This window comes from Labeo rohita, chromosome 12 (assembly GCF_022985175.1).
Source record: "Labeo rohita strain BAU-BD-2019 chromosome 12, IGBB_LRoh.1.0, whole genome shotgun sequence".
NCBI classification, from domain to species: Eukaryota; Metazoa; Chordata; class Actinopteri; order Cypriniformes; family Cyprinidae; genus Labeo; species Labeo rohita.
In genome coordinates this window covers 12,820,220-12,841,994 of record NC_066880.1, presented here as the reverse complement: position 1 = coordinate 12,841,994, position 21,775 = coordinate 12,820,220, and the positions used below count along the sequence as shown (strand labels likewise).

The 21,775-nt window shown below is 35.1% G+C and overlaps 1 protein-coding gene across 11 annotated transcripts in view; it reads left to right on the top strand.

Annotated features, from left to right (window-relative positions):
• cacna1g (calcium channel, voltage-dependent, T type, alpha 1G subunit) overlaps positions 1–21,775 on the top strand; it is a 162,906-nt gene that overhangs the window by 99,717 nt on the left and 41,414 nt on the right. For 6 of the 11 annotated variants that reach the window (XM_051124013.1, XM_051124018.1, XM_051124017.1 and 3 more), the window contains 5 exons: positions 10,666–10,792; positions 12,790–12,915; positions 13,121–13,210; positions 15,044–15,236; positions 16,563–16,610. In XM_051124013.1, coding sequence (XP_050979970.1) covers positions 10,666–10,792; positions 12,790–12,915; positions 13,121–13,210; positions 15,044–15,236; positions 16,563–16,610 — 584 coding nt within the window. Of the gene's footprint in view, positions 1–10,665; positions 10,793–12,789; positions 12,916–13,120; positions 13,211–15,043; positions 15,258–16,562; positions 16,611–21,775 lie in introns of all 11 variants that reach the window. The other 5 variants (XM_051124015.1, XM_051124019.1, XM_051124012.1 and 2 more) reach the window with 2 other exon arrangements.

The following is a 21,775-nucleotide window of genomic DNA, read 5'->3' as shown; positions in this document are numbered from 1 at the left end:
ATCATTAATATTGATACTGCATTACTATAAATTACATACATTTGCACCTGTGAACTACTAAAGAGGAAAAAAAGTTTTTACACATTTGTGTAAAAGTATACAATTAAAGTCAAAAGTTTACATATGCCTTGCAGAATCTGCAAAATATTAATTATTTACCAAAATAAGAGGGATCATACAAAATGCATGTTATTTTTTTTATTTAGTGCTGACCTGAATAACATATTTCACATAAAAGACATTTACATATAGTATTTTTTAGTTGTTCATGAGTGCCTTGTTTGTCCTGAACAATTAAACAGTCCGCTGTTCCTCAGAAAAATCCTTCAGGTCCCAGGTTGAAAACTTTATGAATTTGAAGATCAGGGTAAATTTCACTTATTTTGTCGTTTGAGAAACATGTAAGTATCTTCTGTAGCTTCTGAAGGGCAGTACTAAATAATTACAAAAATATGATATTTAGGCAAAATAAGAAAAATGTACACATCTTCATTCTGTTCAAAAGTTTTCACCCCCCAGCTCTTAATGCATCGTTTTTCCTTCTGAAGCATCAGTGAGCGTTTGAACCTTCTGCAATAGTTGCGTATAAGTCCCTCAGTTGTCCTCAGTGTGAAAATATGGATCTCAAAATCATACAGCCATTGTTGGAAAGGGCTCAAATACACAAAAATGCAGAAAAACCACAGAATTTGTGGGACCTAAAGGATTTTTCTGAAGATCAGCGGGCAGTTTAACTGTTCAGGACAAACAAGGCACTCATGAACAACTATCACGAAACAAAAAAAATCACAGCTGTGGATCGTTAAAATAGCAACACGGTATTAAGAATCAAGTGTATGTGAACTTTTGAACTAATTTTTTCTCTTGTGGACTAAATGTAAATGTCTTTTGTGTGAAATAGCTTATTCACGTCAGTAATAAATATGATGGTAAAATAATTAGCATTTTGCAGATTCTGCAAGGTTTATGTAAACATTTGACTTCAGCTGTATGTTATATACTTTTGTACCTGCACACTAGAGAAAAAGTTTCAGAGGAAAAATGCCATAATTGCATTAATTCAATGAGAAATTATTAGCAGCCCGGGTGGAACCAATCTTGGCTTTGGATCCCCAGCGCCTGGTCTGCTAATTATTGACCTCTGGTGTGGATTATCCATGCACATACTTACTTTTTCCTGAATGCATGATTTTCTAGTCTTTATGAGTATTTTAATTTGTGCTGATAAAGCATGCTTGTTTGCTGAACTATATCGTGCCAAATGGGGATGAGGTATTTTGATATGACGAATAAGTCTTCCAGCAAATCTTTTACGGCATCCTTCACCGGTTTGCTAAAACAGCTAATATATGATTCATGTCACTAGCCCTGAGCATCACTATTACTCCACTGCTACTAAATAGTGCATGGAGATCCAAGTATACCCTTATAGATAATGAATAGTATGTGGAACAAATCTCAAATTCCTTTTTATGATTTTATTCTGATGAAGCACTGAATTTTATCCACTGGTGGCATCGTTACATAAGCTGAATTAACCTTTAAACAGTCTGTGTGATAAGGTCCCATTATAACTAATGACAGTTGCTTGAGCTGACTGTCAGAAAATGTAGAGCACCCAGAGAGGAAAAAACGCCCTGTAAATTAAACATGAAGCGGTCTGTGTTTTCACCTCAAGCTCCTCTGCGTGAACGTTTTAAAGATTCTCACACAGAGTTTCTTCCACTGCCAGAACCGCTCTGCTTCAGAGAACTTTACTGTGTGTGTCTGCCTCTGCACTGCCGAACACCTTTTGAAAGTTTTACTTCTTGATCCTTCCCTCGACAGACTTTATATTAATGCACCTCTGTGTGAAGTCCAAGTTGAAATCAAAAGAAAGACAAAGACAGCTGTAAAAAGTCTCCACAGCGTGTGCTCGGCTACTCCGGCAAAAGTGAATTCGGGGAGGGGTGGGTAATCCAGACCACATGTGTATATGGACCACTCTGTGCAGTCAGCTTAAAGAGACAGTTCACGCAAAAAATGAAAAATTCTGCTATTGTCTACTCACCCTCATGTATTTCCAATCTGGTATGACTTCACTTTCTTCTTTTCTTTTAGCAAATAGTCCAAACTGTTTTTTAATCTTTAAATACATTTTATTTATTTTATTTTTACAATAATGTAAATAATTGTTATTATTAATATTCCAATTTATTCACACATATATTTTAACTAAAATTTAGATATATAATCTGACTTTTAATAATTTAAATACACTACCATTCAATTTTTATTTTACGTAATATTATTTTTCAATATTTGTGGAAAAAAGTCTAATAATTTAGTGAAGTATTATTGCAATTTAATTCAATTATTTCAATAATTTAAATTAAATATTTTAAAATGGAATTATTCTTATTCAAAGAATTTCTTATGTTGAAAACGGCTGAATATTTTTTTGGAAACCGTATTACCTCTTTCACTTTATTTATTTATTTATTTATTCATTCTTTGATGAATAGAAAGTTCAAAAGAACAGTATTATTTGATTTTTTTTTTTTTTTAGACTTTTTATGCCTTTATAGCACTTTTTGAAGTTTGACAGCTCCTAGTCCCTGTCCATTTTTCATTATATGGACAAGAGCAGCATAAACCTTCGTCAAAATGTCTCTTTTATTTTATTTTATTTTATTTTATTTTATTTTATTTTATTTTATTTTATTTTATTTTATTTTATTTTATTTTATTATTTGTGGGAAAATAAAAAAAAAAAAAAATAGTAACATATTATTACAATTTAAAGCAACAGTTTTCTATTTTAATATATTTCAAAATAAAATTAATTCCTGTAATGGCAAATAATTTCTTATTGTGTTAAAAACTGCTGAATATTTTTTGGAAACTGTATTACTTTTTTTTTACATGTATTTATTATTATTATTATTATTTTTATTATTCATTTATTAATTAATTGATTTATTTATTCTTTAATTGGTTAATTCATATAAAGTTCAAAAGAACATCATTATTTGATTTCTTTCTTTCTTTCTTTATTATTATTATTATTACTTATTTTATTATTATTTTTTAATTTGTAATTTTTTTTGGAGCAGCGTAAATATTAATCGAAATGTCTCGGTTTATCTTCAAATTTTATTTTATTTTATTTTATTTTAGTATTTGTGGGGGAAACGTCAAATAATATTGTGAATTATTGCAAATTAAAGCAACAGTTTTCTGTTTTAATATATTTTAAAATGGAAATAATTGTTGTGATGGCAAAGAATTTCTTGAAAACTGCTAAATATTTTTTTTGGAAGCTGTATTACTTTTTTCTGTTATTATTAGTAGTAGTAGTAATAGTAGTATTTATTGATTAATTGATTGAACAGATTTATTTGATTTTTTACATTTATATATTTTTTAGACGTTTTATGCTTTTATGGCGCTTTTTGAAGTTCGACAGCCCCTAGGCCCCATCCATTTTCATTATTTAGACAAAAGCAGTGTAAACATTCTTCAGAACATCTCATTTTTTCGTACAGATTTGGAATGACAGGAGCATAAGATGAAAACAGAATTAAAATTCCCTTTAAGAGGGTTTGATACTGTAAACCCATGAATTCCTCCGAAAATCGGTGTTTGTATGGACAGTTAATGTCTGTGCGCTCCTTATCAAGTATTAATGGCGTCGTTACAGAGATGTGTCTCTTTCAGTCTTTAGACAGGATGATTTATGCGCTGTGTTAAAGGGGATGTGCGCACTCTGTAAATTCATCAACTCTTTGACCCCCAGGTTAAACCCCTCCACTGTATGTTGCGCCGCACGTCACCCTTGCGGATCTAAATTAATCTCAAAAGCGCATAAAGAACCATCCATCCTCTACTGTCCGCCTGAACCCCAGAGGAACAGACCCTCTCTTAAACACCTGATGCCAGCATCCATCTACTCATATCACTCCATTCAGTCTCCTGCTTGACCTCTTCGCAATGCAAATAACCTGACATAATGTATCGCTTTATTATTGTTTGTGCTCATTAATTCTCACGCTAATTACAGTTCCGCTTCTTTCACAGTGCCTGTCCACTCTAAGGCATTTGTTAAGCTAATCTAACCACGCTTGACTTGAAACAAGTTAGTTTTTCTACATTGTCTATTTGCTGTAATTACAAGGACGAAGAATTGCAGCAAAAGACGATAAGGACAGATTGGCTCTTTCGGATTTCATCTGGAACTGATTAATTTCATTTGCATAGCATCTCTGCAGATGTCCCTCATGTCTTATTGTTTTTAGATAATTGCTTGTGTAATTGTGAAGTCATAATTTCACTAGATTATGTGAGGATGCTAGGAGTTCAGTCATTATTTCTTCACGGGCGCGTTAAAACAACACCAGGATGAATAAGTAATGACTGAATTTTTGAGTGAACAAACCCTTTAATATTTCCTTTTTTAGTCTGCAGAAGAAAGTAAGTCATACAGGTTTGGAACGACATGAGAGTGAGTAAATAATGAGAGAATTTGCATTACATCTGCTTTTATGCCGTTGTTTTTACTCCCGTCTTTTTTGTAGTTGAGATTTTTTTTTTTGTCCTTTGACGGATGTCCTCAGTGTGTGTGTGTGTGTGTGTGTGTGTCAGGGACACACAGCTTGAATCCCCCAAACTGACGGTTCCCAGCCCAACTACAGCATCCTTTAATTACAGCCAGGATGAAAATGTGTCTCTGTGTTCTGGGAATAAGAGGCTCCTTCAGTGCTGTAGTTATTGTTCCCTTCTTAATTTATTTATTTATTAAAACCTTTCAGAACACAAAGACTGGATCGCAGCTATGAATATGGGAAATTCAGCTTTTTGGAAGGGTTGCAAAACACAGTAGCACAGTGAAAAACACAACATGCGCATACAAACCCGAGTCGCGTCAACATCACATTATAAAACTATGACCACCACCCTGGTTTCTCACTGACAAAAAAATATAATGGTATTTATAATAGTACCATTATATTTTATCATACTATGGTAATCATTCAGTACTGTGGTGTTACCATATTATATTTTTTAAAATGTCCACTTTACAAACACTTTTCGTTTGCTCTTACTGCTCTCTTTTATTATTGTATATGGGCCATTCTACAGAACTGGTGCAAAGTCAGAGTTGGAAACATCTTGAAAAAAATTTGTCTCTTCCCTGGTTAAAAAAACAGCATATGCTCGTAGGTATGTTTTGATGCTGGTTTCAGCTGGTCCTTTGCTGGTTTATGCTGGTCCTTAGCTGGTTTATGCTGGTCCTTTGCTGGTTTATGCTGGTCCTTAGCTGGTTTATGCTGGTCCTTTGCTGGTTTAAGCTGGTCCTTTGCTGGTTTATGCTGGTCCTTAGCTGGTTTATGCTGGTCCTTTGCTGGTTTATGCTGGTCCTTGACCAGCAACATAACAAACAAGCAAAGGACCAGTTTAAACCAGCATCAAAACATACCTAACCAGCATCCCAGCATTAAATTTTGTATGTATGCAAATTGTTTAATATCCAATTTAGACACCTCTAGTAATTGTGCAGTTAATTACTCATATTGCATTTTAAGAATGTTTTGGAATATTTGTCCTCTCCCCAAATTTGTCAAACACAGTTATAATTATTTAATAAGAAGGGTTATATTGACCTAATATACAATTTAATAAGAAGGGTTATATTGACTTAAGATTTTGCTTACATCTGCCTTGTAAATATATTTTATTAAAAAAAATGTTAGAGGTAAATCAATAACAATTACAATTTTAACAATATTTCAAGTGTAAAAAGTGTAAAAATTGGAGGTTTTGAATCCAATTTTTCTTGTAAAAGGCATTAAGTGGATCATACTGATTTCAAAGTTATGGATTCATTAGTTTGAATATCTTAACATCTTAGTTGATAATTCAGTATACTTTATCTTTTGACAAAACATCCCATGTGGGTCGTGACTGCACATTTTGAGTAGTGACAATAATGTTTTGGTGCGATCACATCAAATCTCAGAATTTTAACTCACATGCTAAAAGTGCTACTAAAACATACTAAAATACTACAAATTTGCATGAGTGTAATAAAATTTTGTTTATTTCCCTCAAATAAAGAATTTAAATGTGTTCCTTTTTATCACTACCAAAACAATAATGACATGTTTCGTTCATGAGTGTTACGGTAGTCACAATTTTAGATACTTTTAAGCCTAGCTTGAAGATGCTGATCTGCACATGGTTAGCTAGCACAGTTCTGAACAGTTGTACACACATAAAAAGAAAATTTCATAGAATAACACCCCCCAAAAAAAACAATGATGTTACTACTGAAACTTCACCAAATGTTTTGGTTGCGACTGTTACGGTAGTGACAATTTTGAGCCTAGCTCAAAGGTTCTAATCAGCACATGGTTAGCTAGCACAGTTTAACTTCACTTTTTTTGTACAAAATCAATAAGATATTTTTAAAAACTGGAATAAAAGAATGGAATAAAACGCAAAAATGATTTATCATTTGATGAAGTTGGAATTTGGGGGTTAGGTTTTCGGGACAGCCACCTCCCATTTTAAAGTGCCAAATAAATGATGATTTTATGTCTTAAGCTTACTGATATTTTAAATATTATTGTGGGTTATAATAGATAATAGAAGGATCTTAGTACACATCTAAGATTTGAATACTTAAATGCTTTCTAAATGTGTTTTTTGTTTGCGGGACAGCACTTTGCACCAGTTTTGTAGAATGGCCCTTATAAATGCACATTAAATTGCACGAAATCCCATATTTACGCTTTATATGTGTAAGCACATAACTTCAGTGTGTTCTGGAATGTCTACTGTACTGAAAAACATTTCTGGCACAACACTTCAGGCACTAGCGCCCTCTATTGGTCAGGGTTTGGAATCTCATGGTGTGAGACCAGTATTATTAGTATTATTTATATACCTTTATAATATGAATTGATATTTTTTATTTGACCCTTTAATTTTACCTTAAATTTTAGTAGTTTTGTTACGTAATTTTTGTTTTTGTGTGTTCTATTTATGTTTCATTTTAGTTCTTAAAACTTATTTTTAGTTGCCAGGATTTTTATCTAATATTCATATTTTAATTAATTTAATACTTCAGCTCAAGCTTTATTTCAACTAAAAAAAATAGTTTAAATTGTTTTAGTTAGAGTTAGTGAACAAGTCATATCAATTCACTAGACTGTCCGTCTCAATTTCAGTCAGAGCGTGGGGTCTAGACATATTGATCCTTCTCATCGTTTGACATTTCCATAATTGATTTTACGGTATTACCTGAAATCCCCCAAGTGAGCTTTGATAAATACGCTTGAGCTTGTGAAAGATGCACGCAGATATTCAGACAAACAAAAGACAGCGCTGCCTGTTATCTGCACTCCCTTTTGGCAGACTCCTTTCTCAGCCAGTCACTTTGACTAAACCTGATTGGTCTCTTTAAACATGGCCTTTTCTTCATCCTCAGACACTGATACAATCACAGCACACTTCTTAAGAAGATCAAAGCTGAGGATCAAATCAGGTTTTTGCCGCTTTAGCTCACGTCTGTGGTGAGGAGCCAGAAATCACTGTCACCAGATGAGGACTAATGTGCCTTTTATTCTTTATTCTGAAGGGAGAAACATTTTTTGAAGTCTTTTTTTGTGCTTGTGTGTGTGTAGTATCATAAACATCTAACAATATACAGTGTTTCTGCAATGCATCTGGATCCCCTCCTACTGCTTTAGGTCCTCATTGTGTCCCATTAACATCAGTTCAGCACAAACAATGCTGTAGATTAAAACCAGTTGCCTTTTACAGCTCCCTCAGAGTATAATTTTACATGTAATGCACTGTTCTTACAGACAAACAGTTGATCTTGAATGTGTCTGTGCTACTTTTTAATTGTTGGTTTTTGTAAACATGGATTAGACTTCATTGTTTTTCAAGGGACAGTTCACCCAGAAAGAAAAATTACTCAACTTCAAGTCGTTCCAAACCCATAAGAACTTTCATTCATCTTCGGAACATAAACTAAGATGTTTTTGATGAAGTCTGAGAACTTTCTGACCCTGGATACCTGGTGCTCTTGTGAACATTAAGCAGAAAATAAATATTGAATCAAGTCGTTATTTTAGTTTTCTTTGCGCACGTGAAATATTCTCATAGCTTCATACAATTAAGATTGATGACTACTGATGTCACATGGACTATTTTAACAATAAGCTTTGCATGTGGTAGTTGTGTTTACGGATTTCATCAAAAATGTCTTAATTTGTGTTTTAAAGATGAACAAAAACACATACTTTCTGTCCCCTTTTAGTTTTTTTTTTTTAGCAAAAGAACACACCCTGGCTTCTAAAGCAGCTGAATTGTTGTTACAGCTGTGTATTTGTATTACATATCTTATTGTGTGTGCCTTTGTGAGCAGGTGTCTTTGTGTCACTGTTGGTGCCACCCTCCGCAGAGGTTGACAGGTGCGGTTTTGTGCCGGATGTCGTGCCGTTAATAATTAGGCTTCATCTTTATTCCGGCGGTTTAATTAAAACTGTCTCCTTTCTTTGCAGCACAGAAAGTTTCCCTACAGCATTGAATTGCAGTTGCTTAGCATAATGGCTAGAGCATGAAATGTTTGCTGGTAATTGCCGTGCACATTCGTACAGAAGGTAGTGATTGCAGCGATGATGGAATGCAAAAAGCAGAGAAAGCTGACTAATGTCAGGTCGGTGAAAGCATGAGAAATATTTATCCACTCTCAAACTCTGTCCAGGAAAGGACAGAGGATTTTAAGGTCCCTTTCTGAGATTAAAACTATGCAGCTCACCATGTAATTGTGCATAGTTAGGATAGTAAAATAAACTGGCTTATTGGGTTGTTAAAGAAAGGAGGAAGTGCCGTTTATGTACTTTGTTTTGTCAAAGATAGTGTGTCTAATTACACTTTTTTGCTCAAATGTTCAAAGTTAAATGGGCGTTAAATGAGAATGAACAGTTTGTGGTGATCACTGTGTATTTTGTGAGGTGAATTATGGGCTGTGTGATGAAGCCATTTGAAATTTAAAAGATATTTAAAGGGATAGTTCACCTAAAAATGAAGATTCTGTTAGTAATTGCTCACCCTCATGTCAAACCCGTAAGGCCTTCGTTCATCTTCGGAACATAAATTAAGATATTTTTGATGAAATCTGAGTATCATTAAAATAGTCCATGTGACATCCATGGTTCAACCTTAATTTTCTCAAGCTACGAGGATGCTTTTTGTGCTCAAAGAAAAGAAAATAACGACTTTATTCAGCAATTTCTTCTCTTTCGTGTCAGTCTTCGATGCACATTCACAACAGTACCGCGACAATGTTCTTACTACCTTTCTGGGCATTGAACATGTCAGCTGTGTTGCTGTGTATGCAGGGTCAGAAAGCTCTTGGATTTCATCAAAAATGTCTTAATTTGTGTTCTGAAGATGAACGAAGGTCTTACAGGTTTGGAACGATAAGAGGGTGAGTATTTAATGACAGAATTTTCGTTTTTGGGTGAACTATCCCTTTAACTCTCTGTATTCATAAATATTAGCACTGCCTGTCTATGTTACAGTTGTGCCATTAATGTTGTGTGTAGCCCTAAATATACTAATAAATAAAACAATTTATTATTATTGTTATTATTATAAATGTAAATTCTGTAGCTATAGTTACAAAATTAAATAATTTTTATAGTATTATCATATTATATACAGTGGCATGCAAAAGTTTGGAGAAACCCCTTGGAGAATCTGTGAAATGTGAATAATTTTGACAACTTGAAAACTTTTTGAAATTGAAGATCAAGATAAATTGTTCTTAATTTGTCTTCCGGAAAACATGCAAGCATCTTCTGTTGTTTTCCGAAGGGCAGTACTAAATGTGAAAAAACAAAGTTATTTCAACAAAATAAGACAAATTTGGACATCTTCGTCTTGTTCAAAAGTTTTCACCCCCCGGCTCTTAATGTGTCATGTTTCCTTCTGGAGCATCAGTGAATGTTTAAACCTTTTTTAATGGTTGTGTCTGAGTCCCGCAATTGTCCTCAGTGTGAAAAGATGGATCTCAAAATCATACAGTCACTGCGGGAAAGGGTTCAAATATGCAAAAGATGCTGGAAAACTGAAGAATCTGCAGGACCTGGAGGATTTTTTTCTGAAGGACAGTGCTCAGTTTAACTGTTCAGAACAAACAAGGGACTCATGAACAACCATCACAAAACAAAAAAAACAGTCATAGGTCATCCAGGGAACCACACACAGTATTAAGAACCAAGAGTTCCCAAACTTTCGAACGGGGTTATTTTAATCATTTCAGTTTGTGGACTGTGTGTAAACATATTTTATGTAAAATATCTTACTCAGGACAGTACTAAATAAAAAATAACATGCATTTTGTATGATCTCTCTTATTTAGTTCAGATTATTTACATTTTCACTGATTCTGCAAGAGGTTCCCACACTTTTGCATGCAACTGTATCTATATATGTAACATGATAACACTACAATTTTTTTTTGTAAAATGTTTGTTCATTTTTCCTGAGATAATAGTTTTTGTGTTGAATTGCCTCTTGAATTCTAAAAAGAAAATCAAGGTCCTGAAGCAAAAACCATCTGAGAACCTCCAGGCTAGATCAACATCTGTTCTCTTGTTTGATTTACAGAGTGATCAGCAGAGCTCCAGGACTGAAGCTGGTTGTTGAGACACTGATGTCATCACTCAAGCCTATCGGGAACATTGTCGTCATCTGCTGTGCCTTCTTCATTATTTTTGGCATCTTAGGAGTTCAGGTAAGTGCAACACAGCTGTAACCCTGCAAAAATCACAAGCGTAATTCGTTTGGAAATGGTTTTCTGATTGTAAATTGGCTTCTCTTAGATAGTTTCAGAAAGATTTTGAGCACTCTTCAGCTTGGTCAGCATAGCAGGCCATCTTAAACCAGCTTTAGTTAAATTTTTTTCAGTATATAGGGACGTTATATAGTGGATGTAATATTTCTTGCTTGGATCAGACTATTAAAGTAAAAGCCAGTCTTAACTTTAGGGATTAATTGTAGTAATTCCTTCTAAGAAACCATCATATATAAACTAACATAACATTTGACGGCTCTGTGTGTTTAATCCACAAGATTGCCTTTAAGACTTTTTGTGAGAGTGAAAGAGGTGGTGCACAGAACGAATACATAATTTTCTGTCATTTCTGTAAATTTGAAACATACTCTTCCTGCCCACAGCTGAATAATTTGACTATGATTAAAATGTTCTGTTTTCCATACTTCCACAATTTACATAAGTCCGTAGGGGGACGCCGATGTAATTTATCTTCCATTCTTCCAGGAAAAAGATGCCTGTGCTGTTTGTGCCTGTACGATGTGTCATGTGTAACATTGACTTTGTCCTTGTATGGTTTTCACTAAACAGCCATACTGGACTTTCAATAATGGGGGCATAACCATCTTGTATGAAGTTGTAACATATATGTGGAGATGTACCACAATTTTTTTGAAATTGAGAATTATACAACATCTGAATAAGAGATGAAAAGCATCTCATTGATGTATGATTTGTTAGGATAGGACAATATTTGGCTGAGATACAACTATTTGAAAATCTGGAATCTGAGTGTGCAAGAAATCCAAATATTGAGAAAATCACCTTTACACTTGTCCAAATGAAGTTCTTAGCAATGCATGCAATGAATTACTAATCAAAAATTACGTTATATTTACAGTAGGAAATTGACAAAATATCTTAATATCTTAATGATTTTTGGCAAAGAAAAATTGATCAGTTTGACCCACACAATGTATTTTTGGCTTCTAATTAATAAATACATTTATTTAATGTGCAGTCCTGGTAATATAGACATATGTAATTAATATTCTATTTATTAAAGCCAAGTATGAAACTCTTCAAGTTTGTGTTTTTAAGCATTTTACATTTATTTCAAAATAATAACTCAAGGCAGTATAAGTTTAAACAATATATTTTATTTGTGAACTTATAGCTATATAGCTATTCTTTGAAATAGTTAACTTTTAACTATTTTTTTTTTTTTAATTTTTCATCATTATTCATCAAAGCTCGATAAATATTGGTCACAGACACAGAGATTTACTTTAAATTTCACCAAGCTAATTACTCACCAAAAACTCCCACTGATGATGTTTTTATGCCATTTTAAGTCTTATTTTGATGTAACAAAGTGGTTATATGTAAGTGTGTGAGTTGTTTACTTTTTTAAAATTAGTCTTCCCATTAACACCATCACATTGTTCATTCAGAGTGATTTGCGAACACAGTATGCGTATGAATACAAGAGGCAGGATTTATCCATGAACCAATCACAGCCAAACATAACCAGTCATATCCAATCATATTGCGATGGAGGCGTCGCCTCCTCTCATGTGACTTTCCCCCATTTGTTCTTAATTATCCCCCCCACCAAACTCACTGCACGGTTTAGGGAGTCTGTTAAAACTCAATGAGCTCAGGGGAGATGAGAGAAACACAGACTCCTGCTGTAGCCTCTGGTGTCGCTGTTGGATGATGTTTCTTTAGAAAATCTACTGATTTATACGTATTATATTTGTTATACTGTCGTTTTGTACTATTAGTTTTTTTTTCTCATCCAATATTTTGAGAAGGCACTGCCTCCCTTGCCTTCTCAGAGGAGACGCCCCTGCTGTGGTAGTAGTTGAGACATTTTATGTGCGTTGTTCCATAAAATCGCTCGTAGAGAAGAGGAAGGTTGGTTATGAGCTGATAAAATTGCTTTTTCCTCACAGCTCTTCAAAGGAAAGTTCTTTGTGTGCCATGGGGAGGATACGAGGAACATCACCAACAAGTCTGATTGCCTCCAGGCTAACTACAAATGGATCAGGCACAAGTACAACTTTGATAACCTTGGGCAGGTAAGCGTTTAACTTGGCAGTGGTTACATAAACATTCACTCTGTCTCAAGATGCTCTTTTAGACGTACCTGCAAGCGACTGGTAATGCCACTTCCGATTTGAAAAGAATCCGTTATGGTGTCATCCCATTTTCAGCCAAGTCAAACTGAGCTGCTGAAGTCAATGATTTCTTTTAACCTTTTTTATCATCTCTCGCTTCCCTCAGGCCCTCATGTCCCTTTTTGTTCTGGCTTCCAAAGACGGCTGGGTGGACATAATGTACGACGGACTGGATGCTGTTGGTGTCGATCAGCAGGTATTGCTGCATAACTGCATAACATTTTACTGTAATAATTTTAATACAGATTTTTATGTTTGTGGATTCACCTTTTCAGATCTGAAACTGTTTAAGTGGGTCACTGTCAACTGTGGGACAGAATTCGTCCCAGTCATTCGCATTTTTTGATAACCGCAAACTCTGATTGGACAAACTCTATGAACTGAATCAGAGCTGAAAAATCATTGGTCAGCATTCCTGTCCTGGCTTCAAAGAACTGCTTTTCCATTCATCAGTTCTTCTGTAAAGCTTCTTACTGTCCATTCAACAGATCTCTTTGAAGTGGCTTATTTTACACTCTTCCTCCAAATGTCTGTTTTTTTTATACAGTTTGAATTTTTGAATAATTCAGAATTTTTTACCTGAAAAGGAAGTCTCAGGGCCTCATGTCTGGCTGAAGGCTCCTGAAATTGTTCTGCTCTATTTGAAAAGAGCCCGTCTTGTCTTAGCCAAGGCATTTATGTGTTTGCATTGGAACAGATAGCTCTTCTTCAGATTCATGCTGTGTGGCCTGTGCCTCACCAATGCACACAGGATGCTTAATTTAGCCTAGAGGCAGGCATCTTTCAGGTCCCCAGCAGGACAGACCTTTGAACTGAAATGTTATTGAAATCACAATTCCCCATCATCACCGTCTTGAACATGGCTGTAACCTACTCCTGGGGACTGATATAATGGGTTTTATAAAGAACTTTTTTTTTTTATGAAATTGTAATTTTTAACTTGTATTTTAAAAAATTAAATCTGTTGCTACAAATAAAATTACAATTAAAATATTTTTTTTAATTATTATGTAACATTATATTATAATTTATTAAATAAATATATAAAACTTTATTATATTATACTATAATTTATTAGATAAATATATAAGCCATGTAGTTTTTTTCCTTGCTCTTGTAAACATCTTTTGATTAAAAAAAAGTAATGATGAAACAATATTATTATATTATATTATATTTGATAAATATAAGATATGTAGACTTTTTCTTGCATTTATACATTTTTATAACCTTTTGCTAAAAATAATAATAAAACAATTATTAATTATTTTTTTTTAATATATATAATGGCTGGTATACTGTAGGTTGGTTTGTATAAATAAATTAATTAAGTTAAAGAACTTAATTAAATTGTTTAAATTAAATTCTAAATATTTTTTTGTAACAACAGATTTGATTTATTTAATACAAAGTGTATTAAATAAATCAAATCTGTTGCTACAAATAAAATTATAAGTAAACCATTATTATTGTATTATTATATTATATTATGTAAGATAAATATATAAGGCATGTAGTTTTTCCTTGCTCTTCTAAACAATTTTTGCTAAAAAAAAAATAATAATAATAAAACAATATTATATTATATTATATTATATTATATTATATTATATTATATTATATCATAATGTTTTTAGATAAATTTAAAAGACATGCAGTTTTGTCCTTGTTCTTATAAACATCTTTTGCTAAAAATAATAATAAAACAATTATTAATTGCTCAAAAAAATGTGTGTGTGTGTGTGTGTGTGTATGATGGCTGTTAACCTCAGACCCAAATTTTTTTTTTTAAATTAAATTAAATATATTTATAACTTTTTATTAAATAAACCAAATCTGTTGCTACAAAATAATATTAATATTAATGAACATATTAAATTACTTTTTATTATTTTATATTATATTATGTTATATTATATATTTAGTAAATATTAAAAATTATTATAATGTATTATATTAGCTCAAGCACCATTGTGTGTGTACATTAGAGTGCACTCTGTACATTAATCCATGTTTTTCTGTGTTTTAGCCCGTCATGAATTACAACCCGTGGATGCTGCTCTATTTCATCTCCTTCCTGCTGATCGTGGCTTTCTTCGTGCTCAACATGTTCGTCGGCGTGGTGGTCGAGAACTTTCACAAGTGCCGGCGGCACCAGGAGGCCGAAGAAGCCAAGCGGCGCGAGGAGAAGCGCCTTAAACGCATGGAGAAAAAAAGAAGGAGTAAGGAGAAGGAGCTAGCTGGTCGGTAGCCTTTCCACACCTTTCTGAGTCCTGCTTGATCATTTTGATTTGACCGCGTGCTAAATTAGATGCTAATGCTAAATAGTCACCGGCGTATGAGGAATGAGATGCTCGGGCCCGTATTTAGCTGAGAATCCGCCCCTCTCCCCGGCTTGCCCCCCTTTTGCCTGGAAACGTCTCTAGAGCATGTCCCATGGCTTGCATGGTGATCTGCTTACTGAGAGAGCAGGGTGTGCGGTGGACCCCTGCCCCAGGGCTCGGCCCACACTCCTCCTCTCATGCATGTAGGGCAGTGCAGTCTGAGAAGTAAATAAAAGTCTTGTCACACTCAAATTGGTTACATCCATCAGCTGCCTGCTCCGATGCTTCCCAGGATGCACGGCGTGGTATTGATGACCTTCTCTTTTGGTTCCGCTGCCTGCTATTTTCAGCACGAGGCGTTAGCGGTAAAACAACATCGTTGAGAATCTCCGTACGGATGCTAGCTCTTGTTTGGACGTTGGCTTGGACGTTGGTCCAGCATGTTTGATCTTTACAGTTAAAACTGAGAATTTTTCTTTTGTTTTTTTTCAAGCCCTTGAGAAATACAGATGTAAATAGGTGATCTATAAACTAAAACATCTGAGTCAGCCCACAAAAGCTAGTCTCATTGGTACTTTTATCATCTAATCTCAGTTCAGAAGTTAAGTGTACTGTCACACCATACTTTCTCATTAGTATCTTTTTGATTTGCGCATTAGCTGATTAATGTGTCCTTTTGTTTTATAGCACTATCATGCCATCAGCTCTAGCTGGAAAGGGAAAGGTGCTTTATTTTACCTCGCTTCATCTTTTCTTTTTGCTACAAATCTAATTTTCCGTAGGTGTGAATGTCTGACGGGATGTGTCAGGTTTCCGGGTTTGAAATGGGATTAAACCGCGTGTCAGCTTTGCCTGGCCTGATTAATATTTTGAAAGTTCTTTTTGAATGTGATATCTAAATATCCTGAGGTAACTTTGTGGACTTTTGCTTTAGAAAGTTGAGCAGAAAGTTGTGGATCCTTTCAGGTGTTGGTATCATTAACTGAAAAAGCTTTATTTGTTTGTTTACATAAAGTATTTCAAGAACAACTAATAATCTAGGACTCGAACAGCCGGGATAAATAGATGAAGTGTTAGTGTTTTACACATAACAGCAGGGTTATTTTGGACTCAGAATATTTGGAACGCCCACCGGCATATTCTCTCAGAAAATCCAATCTATTTCAGCTCCTTTGACGGTTTCTTTGCTTTCCCTACCTGATTAACATGGTTTCGTTCTTCTAGATGTAATGCTGACCGGTGTCAGTTGGTCCAGTCCCGATCACACACAAGGTACAGATTGCTTATGGCATGTCTATGTGTTCACCGTGGTGATGGTGGTGGTTTTGGGATGAGGGTGGGAGGGCTGGGAAGGCACCATCAGCGCCCATATTCTCACCTCATCAGATCTGATCTGACCACACAAGAATTGTCTGTGGAAGTGTGTATGTCCGGTTTCCACACCTCATCACCAGCTCCAGCCTCAAGCTCACACAGGGGATGGATAGAGAGAGAAAGGGAGAGAAAAACTCTGTTATTTGGTTCTAGTTTTTGATAAACTCACCTCAGCCTGCAGTAAATGCTCTGGTGGTATCACAGGTCCGATCTCTCGATGTTGCCCCCATTGTGACGCACTGTGGCTGACTGTTCGAAGGGAAGAGTATCACTGTTAATGTCTTTAGCTTTTATTGATCTGTCTGCTTCAGAGTTTTCTCATCGGTTTGGTGTTGTGGCGTAGTGATTCACTTCGTTTTGTGATGTTACCCCATAACACTGTTTTTAAAGTTACTGACATGCTAAACACAACACCACACCTTGCTGTTGTTCAGAGGCTGCATGACGTGTTAATACTCATTTGTGACTTACGTGAGTGAAATGTTTGTATGGCACACTTGTTCCACTTTGACTTAAGAAAATGTTGCTGTACTGGGCTGTTTTTATTTGATACAGTAATTTGAGTACAGCTGGCTTGTTTTGGATATAAGAGGGTATAATACTGGAATGTATAAGCTAGGGCTGCAACTAACAGCTATTTTGTTTATCGATTGATCTGCTGATTATTTATGATTAAGCAATTAAATAATGTAGAGATTAAAGTCTAAAAATGTTTAATATATACATTATTAAATAGTTATTTCAAAAAAATATTGTTTTTAGGGCTGGGTATCATGTTTAATACTTTTTAGGTACCGACCGAATTACCTCAATATTGTCAAGTGTTGAAAAATGTCTTGTCGTTAAGCATAAATTTCGATACCAAAGAGATTAATCTCATCAACGTCATTGAGCAGGTAAGCATGCAGCATGCTTGATCAAGTGCTGGTGATTGGCTTTGTTGCGGCATCGAGGAAAAACACAAGTTTATACTTGTTACACACAGACACGTGGCTCACACAAGGCTGTAGTGTGTTAGCGTCCAGATCGTTTACACTAAGGCTATGTTTACACTAGTGCGTTTTTGTTTTAACCTCTTAACTGTCACCCCTCTCCTTAGTGGGACGCCTAAGTTTACTTCACCATATTACAAATAAATCCTGATCTAATCATGACAAACTGTATATCGTTGGAAATGTCGAAGACTCCTAAATAGATATTTTATCACTGTTTTGTGTTACAAATTATGTAGGAAAAGTAATAGATTAATATAGTGCACATAACAGGAGTTCTGGCCTTTGTCACCCCTGTTGAAAAAAAACAGCATATTGTATGGTGTAGGTTTTGATAGTGGGATGCTGATTTTAGCTGGTTTATGCTGGTCCTTTGCTGGTTTATTCTGGTCCTTGACTGGTTTATGCTGGTCCAAAGAGCATAAACCAGCTAAAACCAGCATCTCAGCACCAAAACCTACCTAACCAGCATATGCTGTTTTTTCAACAGGGACAAAAAGACTTTCTTTGTTGCATTTTTCCCTGTCACGCTTTAGAAATCATAAGAAATTGTATATCAATTGAAAACTTAAAATCTCAAAATTCATCCTTTGAAAACCATTTTAAAATCAGACATTGCATTACCATGTACATAAAAATCATATTACAAACTGTTTTCATTAATGAATTATAAAAATGTAAGTTTGGATAGTGCATTTTCAAAAATGCAAATTTAAAAAATATGTTCAAAAATGGGAGTGACAGTTAAAGGGTTAAAACGGCTTAAAATGAAAATAATCTTCATCTAAATATGCGTTTCCACTCTCTGTTCACACAATGCGACTAAAAATGCATTATAAGATTTATAAGAATTTATAAGATTTATACCACGCTTTCACTCAAAACTTTTAAAATAATGATAAAGAAATAATAGTTATTAAAAAGGATAGTTCGGGTCCTTGAATCTGATTGGTAAATTACTGTACAAACAAACACCTTTATTTACATCTGTGGGTTGCTCAGCAACCACTATGTTGCAACTACAACTGTTTTTGAGGAACTACATTGTTTGGCGGAAGAATAATGTTTTATTAATATCATTATACTTGATTTGTGTGACGGAGGTCAGCGGGAAGGTAAACCTCACTCCTCTGATCTCAAGAGACACACTAGTGCACCCGCCTCCCGTGCCGTAGATGGAGAGGTGCGAGTAGGACCCAGAGGGGTTACGTTGGTGCCGTGACCCGGATGGGAGCGAGGTTTAGGGGGGTGAATGTAACGGAGGCCAGCGGGTAGGTGCTGTGCAGGTAAACCTCACCCCCATGATCTCAAGAGGTGTACTAGCGACTGACACTAGTGGCTGCAGTCTTTAGCCTCTTTGTTAGAGCGCTCGAAGACCCGAGTTTGAGACCCACTCAGAGTGGGTGCAAGTAGGACCTGGAGTGGTTACATTTGCTCTGTTTTATTTTGTGAAACCTTTCTACGTATATGGAATAACCACTTTATAAAAGCAATAAGCCTTGTGTCTTGCCTAACAACGCCCCTTAGCTGTTATGAATTCATTGTAAACCACAACTTCTTGTTGCTTATTTCTTTATAATATCATTGAGTGTTTGTAATAACTTCCACTTATGATCTAATGTGTGTTTTGGCCATATAATGTTGCTGAAATATGGTATTTGTAGTCTTTTATATCAAACTAATAGCTACACCTACATAGCATTTCTCATGTAAACACCCTGTAGTGTTATGAAAATAGGCTGAATCTCATGGAAATCACATATAAATCATATACTGATGTAATTGTGTATTTATTAGCTTCATGTTTCATCCGTAGAAATGTTTTCCTGAGTTTTGTATGTACAGAACTGAACGCTGAAAGTGTAATGAACATTCACCATCGGAGATAGGGTGGATTATGAACGCGTAATATGATTGACACACAGTATGCACAGCGATAGTCATAGCAGCGATTGTGGAAGACAAAACACAGGCAGACAGTGCTAAAATCAGCTAATACTCATCAGTACATCAGTGGAAAATTAATAGAAATGAGGAGTCAGTCTCAGCTATGTGTTTTAAAATGAAAATGCACTAGTGTAAATGTAGCCTAAAACGATTTGAACTTCATTAAAATTATTTGCACTGATTTATTGTGTTAGTTGGTTCCTTTATGCAGTGGACAGGGGGTGAGTCTATAAAAACGTCAACAAGAAGAAAAAATAAAAACAATGTTTTTTTAGGTTAATGTGTAATGTAATCCTGTTAAAACGGTTTTCGTTAAAATTGGGATCGAAAAAATCATTCAGGAACCGGTATCGAAGTCAAGGTGTCGGCACTGATATTTGAGCAGTACCCAACCCTAATTGTTTTACTTCATTAAGCCCTCAATTTGATGTCTGTTATGAAAATGTTACCATAATATTGACATGAACACTTGCTTTCTTTTAGGACACACTGTATTGTATAATAGAAGTATTCACATTATAACAGTATATCGGTAAAAACCGTTTAAAACTTTGATTGGAACTGATCAAAAGCAACAGTAAAATTTATAATGATACAGCAATTCCTATTTAACAAGAAAATGCTGTTTAGACAGTATCAGTTAAATGTTGCAGCCCTAGTATTAGCCGTATGAAACCTGAATAAAATAGCATTTTAGATTGTTTATATTTATTATTTATTTATAGGTAACTTTCAGGTCCCTTCCTAAAGTTTGATCTGCTGTACAGAAACAAGCGCCTATGACAGTTCTTTTTCAAATTAAAAAAAAAAAAATCCAGTTATATAATGCAAAAAGCGGAATATTTTTGTGCATGGAACATGTTTACCCGTGTTGTTCTCAGTGTAGCTGAGAGTCTCTTATCTCTCCCCTTCTGTCTGTGTTCTGCCTCTGTGAACAAGAGCTCCCTCATGAACCCCTTTCCTTTTCTCCTCTCTTTCCTACTTTCTCTCTTTCTCTCTTTCCAACTTTCTTTTGTCTCTCTTTGCCCCCATTCCCCTAATGTTATTGCAAAACATCTCTTTCCTCTTTCTCAATTATGCATTTTAAAACCCTTTCAATTTTGTTTTATCACCAGTGTTTTATGGAGACTCCATATAAAACTACTGATGTGATAATTATTATAAATTTGATCTAGACATGAACATCTTTTTTATGATTAAATTGTGCATACACAGCTATGCTAATAAACAAAGTAATGCATCCACACCAGAAGGTGTCAGTATAACGTCCAAGTGCTGAATGCACTAATAAATATGTTTGGTGTAGTGTTTATGACTCTGTATGTTCTTATGTATTCAAACATGAGAGCTCTACAGATAGATATAACCGTTAATTAGCATATGCTGCTGCGAGTGTATGGATGATCACACTTTTTCCGTTTTAAACACCGTTCACATTTGCACGCGTCAACGTTGTTCACGCTATGATTGAGTTATGTAATCGCACTTGGGATTAAAAAATGACAAGCTCTGTTTTCCTTCCAATTAGAAGACAATGTGTTAATTAGTTGATGATCCGGTTACAGTGAGCCTCAGCATATTTTATCATTCTGTTTTGGGTTTCTGTTTAGGAGAGGTGGGGGTGTTACCCCCCGCCAGTCTGTCTCTCTCGATTAGCTTCTGTTCCCCTCCTGTTGGACTGCCGTCGCTGCTGTATGCTCGCGTGTGGGATCAAAGGGCTGGTTAATCATATCACACTGCAGTAGGGCTGAAACCATCTGCCTCTCCTCTACCTGTGTCCTCCCCCAGTCGCCATTTATTAGCCGTTCTCTGAGGTGCCTCATCAGAAATGTGTCCTGCCAGCAGTTTGCCCGGACACACTGTATTAAAAAGGCATATCGTTTGGAGGTGTCCTTGATTAGGTAACATATCTGATTTACAGTAGGTCCTTTTAGGCTGCAGCATAGTAGTAATTCTTATCCTGCTACTATCGAGGGATGTTTGCATTTTTAATCATCCATTCAAACTCAGGACGATGCCTCGTTGATAAGCACAGACGGAAGCTACAGATGGGTCCTTCTAAAAAGAAATTGACTTTCTGAATATCCAAATGTTGGAGATTTGAATTCACTTTTTTTCTCATAA